At 33.5% G+C, this 16,477-nt stretch overlaps 1 protein-coding gene across 4 annotated transcripts; it reads right to left on the bottom strand.

The window, feature by feature from the left end:
• Positions 1 to 3,487: 3,487 nt before the first annotated feature.
• On the bottom strand, positions 3,488 to 16,001 carry NDUFAF7_1 (NADH dehydrogenase [ubiquinone] complex I, assembly factor 7). Of its 4 annotated transcripts, none has more exons than XM_051214342.1 (10): positions 15,669 to 16,001; positions 14,622 to 14,844; positions 14,505 to 14,585; positions 14,358 to 14,468; positions 12,690 to 12,917; positions 12,014 to 12,124; positions 9,152 to 9,304; positions 7,598 to 7,712; positions 6,082 to 6,149; positions 3,488 to 3,819 (listed from the first exon to the last, which is right to left on the bottom strand). In XM_051214342.1, the coding sequence occupies exons 1-10, from the start codon at positions 15,704 to 15,706 to the stop codon at positions 3,610 to 3,612; spliced, it is 1,338 nt and encodes a 445-aa protein (XP_051067497.1). In that variant the 5' UTR covers positions 15,707 to 16,001; the 3' UTR covers positions 3,488 to 3,609. The 4 variants fall into 4 exon arrangements, with proteins under 4 accessions (XP_051067497.1, XP_051067495.1, XP_051067494.1 ...); XM_051214340.1 differs by having other exon boundaries at positions 15,786 to 16,001; XM_051214339.1 differs by having other exon boundaries at positions 15,968 to 16,001.
• Positions 16,002 to 16,477: the final 476 nt, after the last annotated feature.

Genomic DNA, 16,477 nt, shown 5'->3' with positions numbered 1-16,477 from the left:
TATGTCAAAGGAAAAAAAATCAAGAATGGAATTAGACACAAAGAATTCAATTCAACTATTAACTGACCCATATTTAATGTGACCATACCTGTATACACATAGGGGGATACATACACTACATGTTACACCATCTATAATCTTATGAATGAAAATTTATTGAGTAAATTAGTGTGTATGTAGCTAACAATAAAAAAATCTTTAAAAAGATTCTATCATTTGGATAAACAATGTATTTGGAAATTACAAAATTAAAAAAAAGAAGATTAGTCAGTAATAACAGTGGTGAATTTGGTAATAATTGTTATTGACAGATTTCATTGATAATTTTCTGAAATACAAATGACTATTATGATGTGTGGTGTGTGCTACTTATATTGACATAAGTAGTATATGCTGTTAGTCGTGAACAGAAGGTCTGGCAGCAGAGAGACAAGAAGATCGAACAGTAAAGAATGGAAACAGGATGCAATTTGTATGAAAATGCAAGAACAATGAAGTCTGAGTCATTTTGAAACAATTGGTGAACATTTTGCAAATTAAGCATTTACTTTATGATTGTTAGATTTTATTAACAAGTCCAGTAGTTCTGTGTTGACCACATTCGGTTGCCCCCACTCGTGTTCTGTTCACTACAGTATTTAGTATTATTAGTTAGGGGTTTTTTGTATTCAATATAATCCTTAGTTTGTATACATGAATAGTCTCTCTTAACTTTGTTCGTTAGTTAGTCGATTTATGACCATTGTGGAGTATTGAGGATTTTCATTTTACAATTTCAGTGAAGGGAATGTTTTTATTTTTGGTGTCGTTTCCTTAAACAGTATAATCATTTCATTTAAATATGATTAGTTATTCTACGATACTAATAAAGATAAATCTAATTGAACACTTGATCCTGTTTCTTAAACTCTTCTAATAACCCCTAGGCTAAATCTACTCAGCAACTGGAATACGAGAGAAAAGGCACGAAATGTGGAAAGAACGTTTTACTCCAAGGTTAGTTTATGTACAGAAAATCTAGGGTATTTGCAGCATTTTAGATGACCTTGTGCTGCTGGAAAGTTATGGAACCCTTCTAAAAATAGTAGCGGGATGGGTATTCATCCGATCAGTGACATTTCACTTTCTAGATGTTTCTGGCAAACTTCTGTTGAATGCTTATTGGATAAAAAGTTTCTCAGTGTTTTTAGGACCCCTTTGCGCTGATTTCGAAGAATTTTCTGGGACTCATCAACAAATGGCTTCTTCATATATAGTGCATAATTTGCAAATACTCTCGTTATAAATATTTTTCAAGCAAAGTGTTCGAACTTGGAAAACTCAAATGATTTATGTTGTACCGTTTTATTCAGCCGCTAACACACTTCCATGTTTAGCAAACCAGTTTTTCAGAATGGAAAGACTGGCTGCATGATAAGTCAAATAACGATAATTGAAATATATATATATCCAAGACTTAAACAGGAGAATGTGTGGGCAGTAGACTTAGCTAGGTAAATAATTCACTTACAATATCTCGCTAACATTTGCATCTTACTGAAGTAAATGCACGATATACCATGTGGTCTATCTAGGGAAAAAATCTGCCGAATCACATAGAACAAAATTACTGCATACTGTATGTTGAACAAAACAGAGGTGTCTTGAATGTTTAAGGGAAGCGTCAGATAGCGTCGATTTGAACAATATTAACCTGTCAGTTAGCAGAAGCTGTATAAAAATTTTTACCAGTCAATGTTGATCCATGCTGTTGAGAGGTCACTTTACCTATATATTATCATGGATTAGTTGAGATTTGAAACGACAACGCAACAGTGAGCGCATTAACGTAGAATAACATTCTGGATTGTATTTCTCAATAACTGTACAAACAGCCCCTAATAACTGAGAAAGCAAAAATGGAAGTTTCTTTACTAATCCTACAGTGCTAATTCAAGTGTAAAATACGTTATCATTCATTTCCTGGTACTTGGATTAAAATTAATCGAGAAGTCGTTCTGTCGGGTTCTTCAACTTAAACGTATGATAGCAACTAAATTAGAAACATAGTTTGTTGATCTCCTTGTAATCAAATAAACACTAGAGATAATTTGTTTTCGTGATCCCCTAAAAAATCAATGTAAGTTGCTTACCAATACAGGTTTGCGTACCCAGCTCTAAGCTACAAGGTTTTGAATGTATCAACATATGAATTATTGTTTCAACCAGTGAACTCTACTGTAGTTTAACTATTTATGAACTAATTTAAATGCTTGAAAATTTCATTCATGAACTAATTTCAAATAATTCTAGAATTTTGTTAAGGAAAGCGCCAGTCTAATTTCTTACTGCATAATTTAACTTTATCTCATCTCACTGAACCTTTATTATTATTACTATCATTATTATCTGAAGACGTTTTGGTGATAACTGAACTGGCTAAATGTTACGATAATAAATGAATGAACAATAAGGAAGAAGAGATGTCATACTTTTTTTGTTTACAATTCTGAAGAACTGTTAGAAAGACAGTTTCATAACCACAACATACCTATTTAACTTACAGATTCTCTAAAAAGTATAGTGGGCACAGTTTAAAAAGGTGAAAATATTTGAATTTATTGTCCTGAACAAATTGTGATTAAATAACTGATAGAAATCTAGGAATGATCTCACTTCTAACCCTAAGAGAGAGGGATACAAATATAGTATTTTTTCTATTGACTGATATCTGCTAAAGTCATTGAGAATAACAGAGTACTGTGCAGATGTTAAGTCCTGGTTTAAGACTTCTCACCAGTTAGTAAATTATTACGTTGATGATATTTAGGTTTCATGATGCAAAAGAATTCAGTCAGTCATTGAGTCAGAAGCCAATGATTAGTATTACCCTAGTTTTAGATAATTTTTAATCATTATACACGGTCGTAGGTAAATGTCCGTTTCATTTTCAATAAGCAACTAATCATATTTGATGACATATATTAATCAAATTTTACATTTAAATTTATTTTTAGCCAATAGGATTGGATAGTTTGCTTTCTAACTGATCGTTATAGATTAAATTTGTAAGTGTAATACTTATTTACGCATTTAGGTCAAGGTAGATTTTGTGGGGATTTCCAAATCTCAACCATCTAATTATTCAAACTAGTGTATCAATGTCAGTACCATTTTTCTGAGATATGATTATGTTGTTAAAAAAATAAACTACGGTATTTATATTATTACTATTAGGTATATAATTGATAGACGATGTGGCAAAGCTTATTAGGCGCTAATACGAATAAACATGTATAAAAGATCTACTTATATTTCACTTAGAACATATTCATGTATTGATTTTTACGAGATACAGCGAAGTTAGCATGAAATCACTAGATCTCAAGTAACAGATAGCTTTGGGATGGAACATTGACTTGTGTTGAAAACAATAAATGTTCAGTATACAACTTATATACCATTAGACTTACTGAAGATATCGATTTTTAGAAAATAACTCGTCATCGGATCATACATATATACAATAATAAACATATATTTGAGTTTTATATGTACAAAGCTAATGGACTGAGTTTAGATATTTAGCTGATAAATAAACAAGGGAAGTTATACAAAAAAACACATTATCTATACAGAATTCGGCTGTGCATATGGTGTACCAGATAATGGAGTAAAACCAGGTAGTTGTTGCTCACAACCAACAGAATCTGATTCTAGCTGAGGGGTGATTGCAGCAACTTTGAATCGACTACCCATTTGTTCATTGGTGACGAGGATTTCACACGCTGAAAACAATTCATCCTTTTGTCGTTCTGATTCACATTTAGACAATAAAACCTATAGAGAGTAAATGAAGTAAGTGAAAACAAATAAACAAGTAAATAGATTGAATATGTCATGAGACAATCTGTAGCTTTATTGAAAGTAGGAATCATTAGATTTCGAGTACATGTCTATTGAGATCTCCTGAGAATTTCTCAATAATGTTTTCGGTGGTCAGGAAAAGGCTAAAGACATGTTGTGTAGTCAGCATTTAGCGAAAACACCCTAGAAAATGGACACTGATTAGATGATTACTCATCCTGTCGCAAAGTTTAGGATCCTTTCATAAGTTTACAGGGGTCAAAAGCCTCCAATAAACCCATAAATAGCATTTTCATCTGTACATTAGCTTATCTTAAAGTACAGCTTCTGTCCTTACTTTGAACCTTTTCTCTAACATACAGAAGTGAATTGTAGGACAATTTCGGAGATCTATGGAACAGCTAAGAAGTCATTAGCTAGAGTTCGAGTAACCGATTTGTCAATATCTTACTAACTATGAGCAGTGAAAGCCACGAGTACGATCATATGTGTACGGCTATAAAGTCAACACCACCGAAGGGTCTTAAACCAACACAAGATGAGTATCTAATGTTGATTTTAGTGTCCATGACGAAAACCAACTTCAAGCTAAACAATTTCTACAAATCTTTTATCTTAAGATAACAATTTTATTATAAGCAGAGATAGAGTTTGAAGCGAATGGTATTGAGTTCGAGTCATGGAGTGAACATCGACGTTGGGATTTTGGCACATCCAGATGAAGAGTCTCAAATAAGACAAAACGTGCGTCCTGAATTCTAATACTAACCACTATCCATCTCTGCTTAATAGTGCTCGTGAATCAACGACAATATCGAGGCAATCCGCACATAATGCACATATCCCGGAATAGACTGATCAACTACAGTCCTAAACAACAATGGAAAGGTTCGAACAACCAATATATGTGAAGTGATAAGTTTATCAATGTTAAAAGCTGAAAACACAGTAGAGCGATATTGATTCAAATAAATTTTTATCTTACCTGATGAAGCAATTTATCATTCATGCATATCTACATATACTAAAGCTAAGAACTGTACATCTGTTATCCACGTGAAGGCTGATCATACTATCTATTACCACTTCTTCGGATTAAGTACAACAAATTCTTTACCTCTGGTTAACATCTCTACCTATATTGTCACTTCAAAAACATTTAAAATTCGCTGGATTTACATGTACAATGGAACAAGGGTATTGGCTGTTTTCAACATGATCGTCATGAGTTAGGAGGTTTAAACTTGTTAAATTCATAGGCAAATAAATTTCATTCATGCTACCTTTATTAGTCTTCATGAGCAGTACAGATCGGACTATGCTCGGTACATTACCCAAAAAAGTACTAAGATAAGTGCTTAAGGCCTAATATGATAAAAACTTATATTTTAGGTAAAAAAAATCTGTCCAATTAAGGGAATCGTGAAGATTAATTTGCAGTTGGTAGTTGTTACAGATTTACATTATTTGAGGTACTATTGAAAATCAAGTCGTTACCGACAACACTGAGTCATAGTTACACGATGTTGCGAATTTCTTGAAATTAGAACTACACACCATTGGGTTCCATTTCGGTAGTAATCTACAGGTATCATCTTCACTATGAGATTTAAATGTCCTGAGCGAACACTGTCGGGTAATTTTAAAAAATACTAGGACAAAGCAGTTATTTATTGTTCCTCATATTTCAACAGCACCTTAAATCATATCGATCCACGGAGAATATCACTTACAAAAATATCCAACTATATAAAGGGAATAATAATAAGCGAACAAGAGTATACATTGAAACTAGAGTTGAACCAGGGTTTTTGGAAAAAACTAACGACATATTTTACAGGTCAAACTATAAGACTTAACTATCAATTAATTAATTTATTCGGTTAAAATATTGAGTGACCGATCCGGTTCAAATGTAAGTAACTAAAAAGGGGAAATAATTTTTGTGTTTTAAATCATACTATATGCAAAACTGAAGTATTCTTCGATAATGCAATGAGAAGACGTAGTTTATCATAATTATGATAAACTACGTCTTCTCATTGCATTATCGAAATTTATCAAAGGGACTATTTGTTTTAAATTTGAAGTATTCTTGTTGAAATTCACTTAAATTCAAAGTAGATAACATTAATAGTTTTTAAATGTCTTTATAATGTAAGAACTTTGAAAAAAAGAAGCAAATCCATAGGGAGAGAGACAATTAAAAAAATTCAATCATTTATTAATGGTTACCTTTAATCGAGTGAATAAACCCATATTGATAAGAAAATAAGCTTGAGTTACAGGGCCATGAAGTTTTACTAGAGTATCAGGAAAAAGAAAATTTTACTAGTTAAAATATAAACAGAGATATGAAGCAGAGAATTACACAGTTAGAAATTATTCTCCCTTTATCAACCTACAATTTCAGAAAAATGCAAAGAGTTGAATTATTTGATGTGGTGTTAGTCCATAACATCGTTGACTATTGGACTGAATTGTGTATACAAGTGCAAGCTACTTAATTAGGATTCGCGAGATTATTGTAATTAGTGGTTAGAAACATTGGGTGAAATGATTTACAATAGTACGCAAAAGCGTAAATGGACTCAATCTTTGTCTTCTTTTAGGTTCTGAGTTTTGAAAGAATCCTGTACCATTTTTATCCTGAGAAATTATGCTTCTTTACAGAACCATTCCGCCTAAGTCTAACCTCTTCTCCAACGACCGGTATAACTACTACTTCTGTTACTCAAGTATCCCGCTGTTCTGAGGTAGTTTGGCAACTTTAATCAATGCATATATGCCAGATTCTACGTTGTGTGTGACTTACTGAATGAAAGTACTTAAAGGAACTTAATATGCTTATACAGAATAGTGTACTAAGGTTATAAACTAATGGTACAATGCAGTAGTTTAATTCAAAACAGGTTTAAAAGTCAAGAATTTCGATGATTGGACTGAAAAATCTCGAAATGTCTTATTGGTTAATGAGAGCCATTATTATTTTTTCTTGAGTAAAGGTTCGGTAGTTATACGCTTTCAAGTGCGATTAATTAACGATGTTGTAGTTTAAGACAGCTAGATATGTCACCGTATATATTTGAAAATCATGTAATTTATTTATCAAGTACAGTCTTATGCATACGAGCAACCAATCGGACGACAGCAGACATCATTATGTACATTCAAATGAGAGAAATTGCAACGCATACAAAACCTTACGCTATCAACTCCTAGTTTCCATTATCCGATCGTTTTAATCTAACACTAGTGTTACGTCTAAATGTTGTCGATTGCTTTCGTTATTAAATGTAAGTGCATTCTATGTGCTTATTGAGTTATCAGACTAACTTTTTTCTGTCGGCTTCTCTAATACACTCCTCTTTGAAACTCTCCCAACATACGAAGTACCTTCAGGCTAGACGCGAAACTACCAAAAGGCGAATATTACAAAGTGAAACCCGGGTAATACTTTAAAAGAAGAACTGGATAACCTGGGTTCTCTCCTTAGCAGTTACCTAATTCATTTCATGATCAGTGGTATCAATCTGATAATCAATAACATTAGTAAGGAGTTGTATGCAAACGGTTTTATTTACTATAATATGATCATAATTATTAATCACTGAAACAAATAAGCTAATCAAGAAAGCATTAATTTAATTTTTATAAAAAGAAATTAGAATATTAAAACACAATTATATGATTGTGTTTTAAATTAGAATAACATAGAATAAAATATACATGAATTAAATAATAAACAAACCTTTAGCATCGGAGTTTTTGACTGCTTGACATAAAATACTAAAATCAACATCACATGTTAGATCAGTGTGACCAGGATTGATGAGAGGATCACAAACTGAATGTTTATGAAAACCCTGTAAGGAAAATAAAAGAAGAGAGGATGCATTAGTGTTGTAATGGGAAAAAAGTTTTTCAGTGCAGATTTATACATGAACATGTCGACTGTGTAAACAATGGTAGATCAATGGTTAAAGCATTCATCTTTCAGCGACTAAGTCCCAGGTTCAAATACTTCACCACCTGTTCCGGCTTGATCAAACGGTGGTACCACTTAACCTAACACATGCAATATGGTCTAAAGCCAAGCGCATGATTTTTTACCTCGTAAATAAGTTGGATTAAGTGTAAAGACTGAAGAAACACAACAGAGGAGTTTGTAATGTCGGTTGTTATGTCAAGCCCACATAGCTAATTCTAGCTTTCTAACTGGGCAATTTATTAATTCTTTCCAAGTCACATTTTGACCATGTTAATTACTCGCTTATCAACCTTGACAGTTTTTTATATGGTCGTATGTGTGTGCATTTCTTATCGTGCTTATCACATGTCTGTAACTTAATTTTGTCTGAATATAAACATCGATTCACATTTGGTGAAATCGAGTTGGCTCACTCGCCTTCACCAGGCGTCATTTCGTTTTGCATCGCTTTCTAACCAACGATTATACGAAATATACATATTCAAAAATCCATTCTCGTATTTGACTTATTTAATTCTGTTATTCACTAACGCAAGTTAAGTCGATAATTATATACGAGGATTGGCGATATGTATATTTAGACAGCAATCAGAAACGATCTAAATAGAGTCAGATTTCGGGCCAATAAAAGTTCCCAAGCTATGTTTTTGATACAATAAGCCCCCAAATGCCCTGGTACGGCCGAGGGTGGGGAGAGTCAACTCTCCTTCCTAAAATGCTCTCACGTGGCGTATGAACCAATTATTGGTCACCGGCTACCATGGGGCTGTGTCCCCTGATGTTGCTCCACTGTCTTGTGGATCAAACCTTTAGATTGAAGGCTCGGGATGTGGCCCCTTAAGAGAACCACCTGTTTCGGTCTGGGCACCCGGGCAGTATCATAGCCCACACACAAATCGAGTGACTTGTGTGGCGCATGTGTATTCGGTGCCCATTTGTATCAATATTTACGTGTTCAAATATATAAATAAGCGGAAGTAAAACTTCGTTTAATTTTATTTCAATCTTTTGATTATTCAATTGTTGGCTGATTACTTACACTGTTTTATTTGAGTATGGTGTACATAACTGAGACATCTTAAATACATTCTAATATATATCCTCTATATATTCAGTTAATTAACCGTTTGATGTTATCGCCTGAAATTGATTCAGTTGAGATTTGAGAGTGATCGATTTTATGAAGGAATTATAATTTTGAATAACACCTCACAATCATTTCAGTATTTTATCATATCAACTGAGTCTTTATAACAAATTACATGGAATGATACTGAAAATTGTTAAATGACATATGCAAAGACTTTGACTTACACGAAATGTATCACCTTTTTCACCTTCATGACCATAATCAATCAACAGTGCACTACCACCCGTTTTATTAATTCGTTTGCATAATAACTGTGTGATACATATCATATCAGGACAGATTTCCACAGAGTTTCGGTTCGACAGATTAGGAACTAACTATAAAAAATAATTGAAAGAAATTTGCAATCATCTAATACTATAAATCTAATTCATTAACTCATTAACCAGGTACTTGGGTGTGAAACAATTTAAATGTGAAAGCTAATGATAGTACACGGCTTTGTGAACCGAAATAAGTGGATTTGAGTCCAAACTTTTGACTTGGTGGCTGAAAGTCGAGTGCCTTAATCACTAGACTGACACAAATATCTATGAAAAGACACTTTATACAATCATAAGCTTTACATATGGCTACGAAATTGCAAGTTATAATAACGTCAAAAATAGGTAGCTTCTGTAGATAGCTTTGTACACTAAAACATATTCAACGCAAAAAGAAGATAAGGATTGACAAGGCTTATCGTGTAAATTATCATAAATGGTTACATTTAATTTATGTTTATGTGTTTTAAATGTACTGTCTAAATATATCACACAGATCTGGTAACGCACTATTCAGACTTGTTTATTGTCTAGCTTTATTCTCAGGGTGGTTTCAGTGACTACTTATAAAATAAAATCTCTCTAATCAATTTCAATGATTTAAAAATGTCACTTTTGTTTTCAAAAGTCCAGTAAAAAAACTGACATATTCAACTATAATAAGAAATTATTTTAATTTGTACAGTCATTGGACTCCCGAACTACTTCTAATAACTCTGTATTACCCATCATCATAATATCATTATTCTGACATCTGATTTTCAGTTGAATAGACAAAGTTGAATGACCGTATATCGCTTGATTGCATAATCCCAAGATTATATCAACGACAACCTTTTTGTTTCAGTGGAAATTTTAGAAAGAAGTATATACCATAAGTATTAGTTTGACTATTTGTGAGACGTATTTAATAGGGTTATATTACTTGTAAGTAACTATTATATCATACAATTTCTTTACTATATTTTATTGATCGATATTGTCAACCAACACCAAGGTCAGGATTTTCAATACAAATGTAAAGACAGTTCTACTGTATGGGGCAGAAACCTGGAGAACTACGAAAGCCATCATCTAGAAAATACAGGTGTTTATTAACCGTTGTCTACGCAAAATACTTCGGATCCGTTGGCCAGACACTATTAGCAACAACCAACTGTGGGAGAGAACAAACCAGATCCCAGTGGAGGAAGAAATCAGGAAGAAGCACTGGAAGTGGATAGGACACACATTGAGGAAAGCACACAACTGCGTCACAAGCTAAGCCCTCACATGGAATCCTCAAGGCCAAAGGAAAAGAGGAAGACCAGAGAACACATTACGCCGGGAAATGGAGATAGACATGAGAAAAATGAGCAAGAATTGGATAGAACTAGAAAAGAAGGCGCAGGACAGAGTGGGTTGTAGAATGCTGGTCGGCGGCCTATGCTCCATTAGGAGTAACAGGTGTAAGTAAGTAATTGTTTGATATTACCAGTAATTATTCAGTTCTAATAAAACAATCATTTCAATTATTATCCATGATTACCATTGACTATCTGATATAAATCTCATTCCTTCGAATGTAATTAATTAATGGATTTTGAGAGGTATTTACAAAATATTCTGATTTTTTTCGATTCCAAATAATAACACTCAAGTGAAATTGAAGCTATGTGACTCGACAGTTGAAATAAAATTGAATATCATCAATTCAAAGTTCAAATAAGTACATTACTGGTAGTAATCAGTATAAAGAAATGAAATTCTCATGATAAATGCCAGATTACTGTATGCAGCAATAGCATTGATAGTACTAACAAAAATTAGGCATAAATATTATGATATGAGAAAATAAGTTTATAGGATAAAAGGTATAAGTATTTGACAACAAAGATTAAATGCATATGAGCCATTGAGACCGATTTTAAACCATATCGTTCAACGTCTCATACCATCGGTTACGATAATCTCGTGGACCTTAACAAATAAAATGCTAATGTTTATAGTACCTTAAATTTATGCACAGAAATTAGTTATGATCACATACTGTGCGATTATGTTTAAAAAATAAATGTTGGGGTAACTTTCCACTTGAAAACGCTTTACCATCTAAGTGCTCAGCAACTTGTTTTACAACTAAATTCTGATTAGATGCACATTATTTTAGATCCATTAGTAGTATATCTAGTGACCTATCTAAAGGCGTTGGCGTAATTCCATTTTTTTATTTTAGTATTGTGGAGATTGCTGAATTTGTAATATCACATCACGAACTGACTATGGTTAATCCGTCAGTCAGCTACAACATAGGACCAGGCACATATGTGCATCCGTCTATGGTTAAACGGTGATTCAAAATCAGAAGGCATTGGACATTTGTTTTGTCCAAGTAGAGTATGCGACAAATGTCATTAATGGCAGTGAATGACGGCTGCACAATACCGTGAGCAGAGTGAAGCTCGGAGTATAAACCATTAGGTGCTCACCACGAGCCATAAAGATCCTGGGTTCGACTTCTTTTGAGGTCGTTGGTGCACACTGTTGGAGAGTCCCATACTAGAACGAAACGGCTATCCGTGGCCTCCTAGTCTTCAAAAGTTTTCTAACTTAAGTCAGTCTACGTGACATGAAACTTCAGTTCCATTTGTCCATAAATATTATACAACGGTTTAACGGTTACCGGGTGTTTAGGCTTAATGACGAAACCTACAATATCGCAACGATGGACTCATTATCAAAGAATTCAATACATGATTTAATAAACAGAAATAAGCAGCTTACCGGAAGATATGCTATTGATGCTGGAGTTTTTGTGCTTGAACGTACAAAACATAAGCTATTAGAATTTATCATGGAGCTAACTAAAACTTCGTGCCATTTTCCTTCATGTTTCTAGAAAAGAACAAACGGGAGTGATAAGGTGAACAAAGAGTCATAACTGCATATTGCTATCATATTGTGTAAATGAGTTTAAATGATAATAATGGTCGCATGAATATTTTAGTGGGCCATCTGACTTTATTTGATTTCGCATAAGTTTCTTGACTTGAGACGTGTATGCAACGCAGTATTAAAGACCGACATATGAAATGTTACATAAACAATTCAGGTATTCGTACAAGCATAAACTAGCAGAAAATATGAACATATACAAGATGGAATCGGCACACTAGCTGGATAGCTAAATAATTTTGTATAAGTTTATATATAGAATAGATAATGGATAAGATAAATGAGTACACACGCATAGACATCAAAAGGTACACGGTTAGTGGAATAAATGAGATCAATTATAAAAGACACATATGTATAAAAGATCACAATTACTTATGAGTATGGGATTATAAGGATAAAAATAGCACATTTATTGCATGGTCTTTAGATTATTACTAACTACTTAAATAAGAACATATTTCTGTAAGCGTATATGAAGCCATTACAATATATGATGACTTACCTGAAAACAATGAACTGGAAGCACATCGAAAAATTCGTGACCTATAAAAAATGAGAAATTTTCAGGAACTTGGCGTAAGTCAGTATGCCAAAATATAAGTGGAGGTTTATTATCTAAACATGACAGAGTTTTTTCTATTGTTTGCTTTTGAGTCTGTTGCATTGACTGACTTATTTCAACTAAGTGTATTGATAATGTTGAATATATGTCTGGGAATTTGGAGAAAACCTGGAATAAAATGAAGTACAATTGATTAAGATACATTTTTTGTAAGTTAGTAAATCACTAACGGCCAAAATATGGTATGTGAACGAAATTGAGGGATCTTTAAAATGACGTTTTGATTTTGAAGCCATTTTCCAGTCAATGAGCAGATGATCTGCATATATAGGAAGTATTTCGCAACAAAAACGATCAGATCTGTCAGAGATTAGTACAATTATGAAGTTCATTAGTTTATCGAGCGTTATTATCGGTTATCCGATTATAATATAGTAGGAGTATCGTTACATAACCTCGTCTGTGTGGATGCAAACTTTTTCAGGCTAAAAGGTTTGTTTTCGAATTGTTCTTATAACTATAAATGTTCCCCAGAAAATTCATTATTAACTACAAAATCTTTGTTCCTAACTTCTCTGAAGAGTCGGGAAGATCGAGGTATAGGAAAGTTATCGTTGTCCCCATTCTGACATGACAAATTCATGCGTAAAAAGAAGTGTTTAGTTTAGTATACCTACTTCAACAGCTTTCCTATTCTTCATCAAAACAGTTATCAAATGATTTCTTTGTAGTTTAACTATAAACAAAGAAAACTGAGACGAAGACTGGTTTGTTTACGTGTTATGTAAGATTGTGTAAAAAAGTGAGTATCCGGTAATTATAAAAACGTTCTGATGTCTATACTAAGACATTACCATTACACTTGTAGTGAAAGATAAAAGTCACTCATTTTTGAAAATCGTTCAAACATTCGAAGTCCATTTTAATTCTGACTGGATTGTCCGTATACTATACTTTAACCTCAATAACTAACAAACCTATGTTATTTAAATTAATCAATGGTATAGCTATAAACTAGTAAGAGACTGTTAGTAAATGCCACCTTTATTGAAACCACATACAGGTTCATACACTTAACTTTGAGAATCACTTTCACTATTAAAGGAATAATAATATTTGAATGAAGTGTTTGCATATGTGAATCAGTGAATTAAAAGTCTAGTAATTTGGCTACTAAACCGTCACCATAAATTGGTTAACGTAATCACTAGACTTACTATGCAAGAGAAAATAAAAAATGAATCTATTTGCTACCGCGACCAAGTTTAAGTAATACCAAGGTTATAAACATAGCAACACATATTCTTGTATTATCTAGGTTGGACTACGAACGAATGTCCACAGACAATCAGAGCAAAAGCAGTAAGCTTCCTCTAAGTATTTGAATATAAACCACGTAACGATGTATAGGAAGTGTTTTCGTGGAAATTCTACAGATTTCAGGGTCAGGTCGATTACCGACAACCAAACAACGTTAATCATTCATATGCACTTTTGCAAAACTTATTTTAAACTGCCAAGATACACTGGGTCTTTAGATAAAAATAAATAATGACATTATTATGACCCATCAAGGTAAAAACATTATTATATTTTCATCAAACAAACCCTTAGTATATCAGAGCAAAGTGTGCCACGTCCTGGACCAAGTTCAACGAGTTGTAGGTGTTTAGGGCTGTTTTGTCTTTTCCATTCTTCCAGCAACCATACACCTATCAACTACTAGAGTATTTTAAGCAAAAGAAACATGGTTACCTCACCAAAGATTTGACATATTTCAGGTGAAGTGGTAAAATCTCCAGATTTTCCGAAAACACTGTGTGTATTATAATAACCCTGAAAGATAATCAACTAGAAATTCTTACAATTTACATATAGTGGGTTAGATAAACATTCTTTCATGTATTCAGCTACAGTTAAGGGTCCGAAAGTGTTAATACGTTCCAACAAATGCTTATTTAGGACTTGAGATAGTTGTTCTGGAGATTCGGAAGAACTAGAATAACGACCACAGTGCATAGTGCAAGACAAAATATTGCGTACATTGCGCAGTTTTGAAAAGTAGGACATTCTCCAAATTGAGGTCAAAATAACTCTTTAAGAAAGAGAAATAAGCACTTTATATACATTATGACAAACAAAAATATCAACATTGTGTAGTATGCAACTATAAAACTGAATGATAGGGGAGCAATGAAGTCTAACTACGGAGTGCGATTTATTACTGACTTAAAAAACTGGTGAGTTTATTCCAGTTTTAGGTTTTACGAATTCCAGTAGTATGAAATTTAGTTTTGTTAAAAATGGTGAACTTTGGATAAGCATTTACAGTTGCATCATAATTTGCTACTAACTGAACGGACCACTTATCAGTACAAACGTTCCCACACGTTGTTACTGAGGTATGGGCATGAATTACTGATTATACTAGTTTGTATTATAGATGATAAAAAAAACACACGGAAAAGACATTTGAGATTAAGTTTAATCACCAATAAGAATGTGAGTTACAGCTAGATTTATAAATTGTAACGGCTTAGTTAGATGATGGTGACTTATTTGGAAGATTGTTATTATCTTTATCAACTCGTAGTTTCATCATCAGTTTGGTATCAGTTTCATAGTCATTGAACAGTAGACTTATCGATTCCCCCCACCAGCTTACAACCTGCGTTTTTTTCGTGTATATAAATCAATCCTTGTGTCCTGATGGTCCTTTCGTGGGACTAAGTTTCGAGAAGGGTCTAATCAGAAATGTTGGGAAGTGTCGATGAAGTTCAATGGATTTCCACAAAAGTGGTGAGAATTCTGAGTAAACCTTAAAAAACTTTAAATTCACCTTAGTCTTGCGAGTTTTTATCAAGCAAGTTGAAGAAAAAAACCCAGCGGAAATTCTGAAGTCTCCAATCACAACTTTACCTAAGCTTCCCCAAAGTTAGTGGACTGGGTGAATTCATATTTTTCACAAACCTAAGGCCGAGAACCCTTAAGACGGCAACACTGGCTCGAGAATTACAAATGAATAAACTCAATTACATCGACATTTCAGTTTGGCGTTGGAGTATTCAGCAGCCAGTAATTTTGTACAGATAGCAGTATTGCCAAAATTAGACAACTCATTTACTAGGAAAACGGATAACTAATTAGATGAGTAATAACTAGGGTGAAACGGTTCGGAGGATGCTTCTATTTCGTTTTTGAAATACGGCAAGTCTCACCGTCACCCACAAGGTCGTGAGTCACAGTTTAAATTGGTGCCGTCATGACTTGTAGGTCATTTCAATACCCAATGGCCTGTGAGGAAGTCTTCTCAACCAAAAACTATCCCGGAACATAATTGAAGTAGGTTTGATAGAAGTTAGTTAGCTAATACTATGATGACTAGTATGATAGTGATGATGACCGTTCTAATGATGGTGACGTTGTTAGTACCAATGGTTTTCATTCAGTGCAGTAGAATAAATAAAATTCATACTAGATGGTAATATTCGGGGTTAAATAGGCTACCTAAAGAAGAAGGATAAAAGGATTGATCAAAATGTGATTGACATGCATGTATCAGCAATTTACCAGACTAAACATACAATAAACTCAAGTGGCGGTATCCAGCTACCTACTTTGCATATCGTCTCGTGAAGTCTGCATATTCTGTTGAATATCCAGTGAGGTATCAGGTATCCTGATGACCAGGTGCTCTTAATCATTAGACACAATCAAAGGAAAAATGA

This window comes from Schistosoma haematobium, chromosome 2, assembly GCF_000699445.3.
Source record: "Schistosoma haematobium chromosome 2, whole genome shotgun sequence".
In the NCBI taxonomy this organism is placed as follows: domain Eukaryota; kingdom Metazoa; phylum Platyhelminthes; class Trematoda; order Strigeidida; family Schistosomatidae; genus Schistosoma; species Schistosoma haematobium.
Note: the sequence above shows the minus strand (reverse complement) of the source record. Positions and strands in the feature narration are given on the sequence as shown.

What these genes read in the sequence shown, in the direction of transcription:
- NDUFAF7_1 (XM_051214342.1), bottom strand. Translation starts at nt 15,706, where the DNA reads ATGAATTCACCCAGTCCACTAACTTTGGGGAAGCTTAG. An exon ending in TATGTCAAATCTTTGGTGAG is followed by an intron (nt 14,469 to 14,504) that starts GTAACCATGTTT and finishes ATACTCTAGTAG; the next exon opens with TTGATAGGTGTATGGTTGCT. An exon ending in GTTTATTCACTCGATTAAAG is followed by an intron (nt 3,820 to 6,081) that starts GTAACCATTAAT and finishes TACTCTCTATAG; the next exon opens with GTTTTATTGTCTAAATGTGA.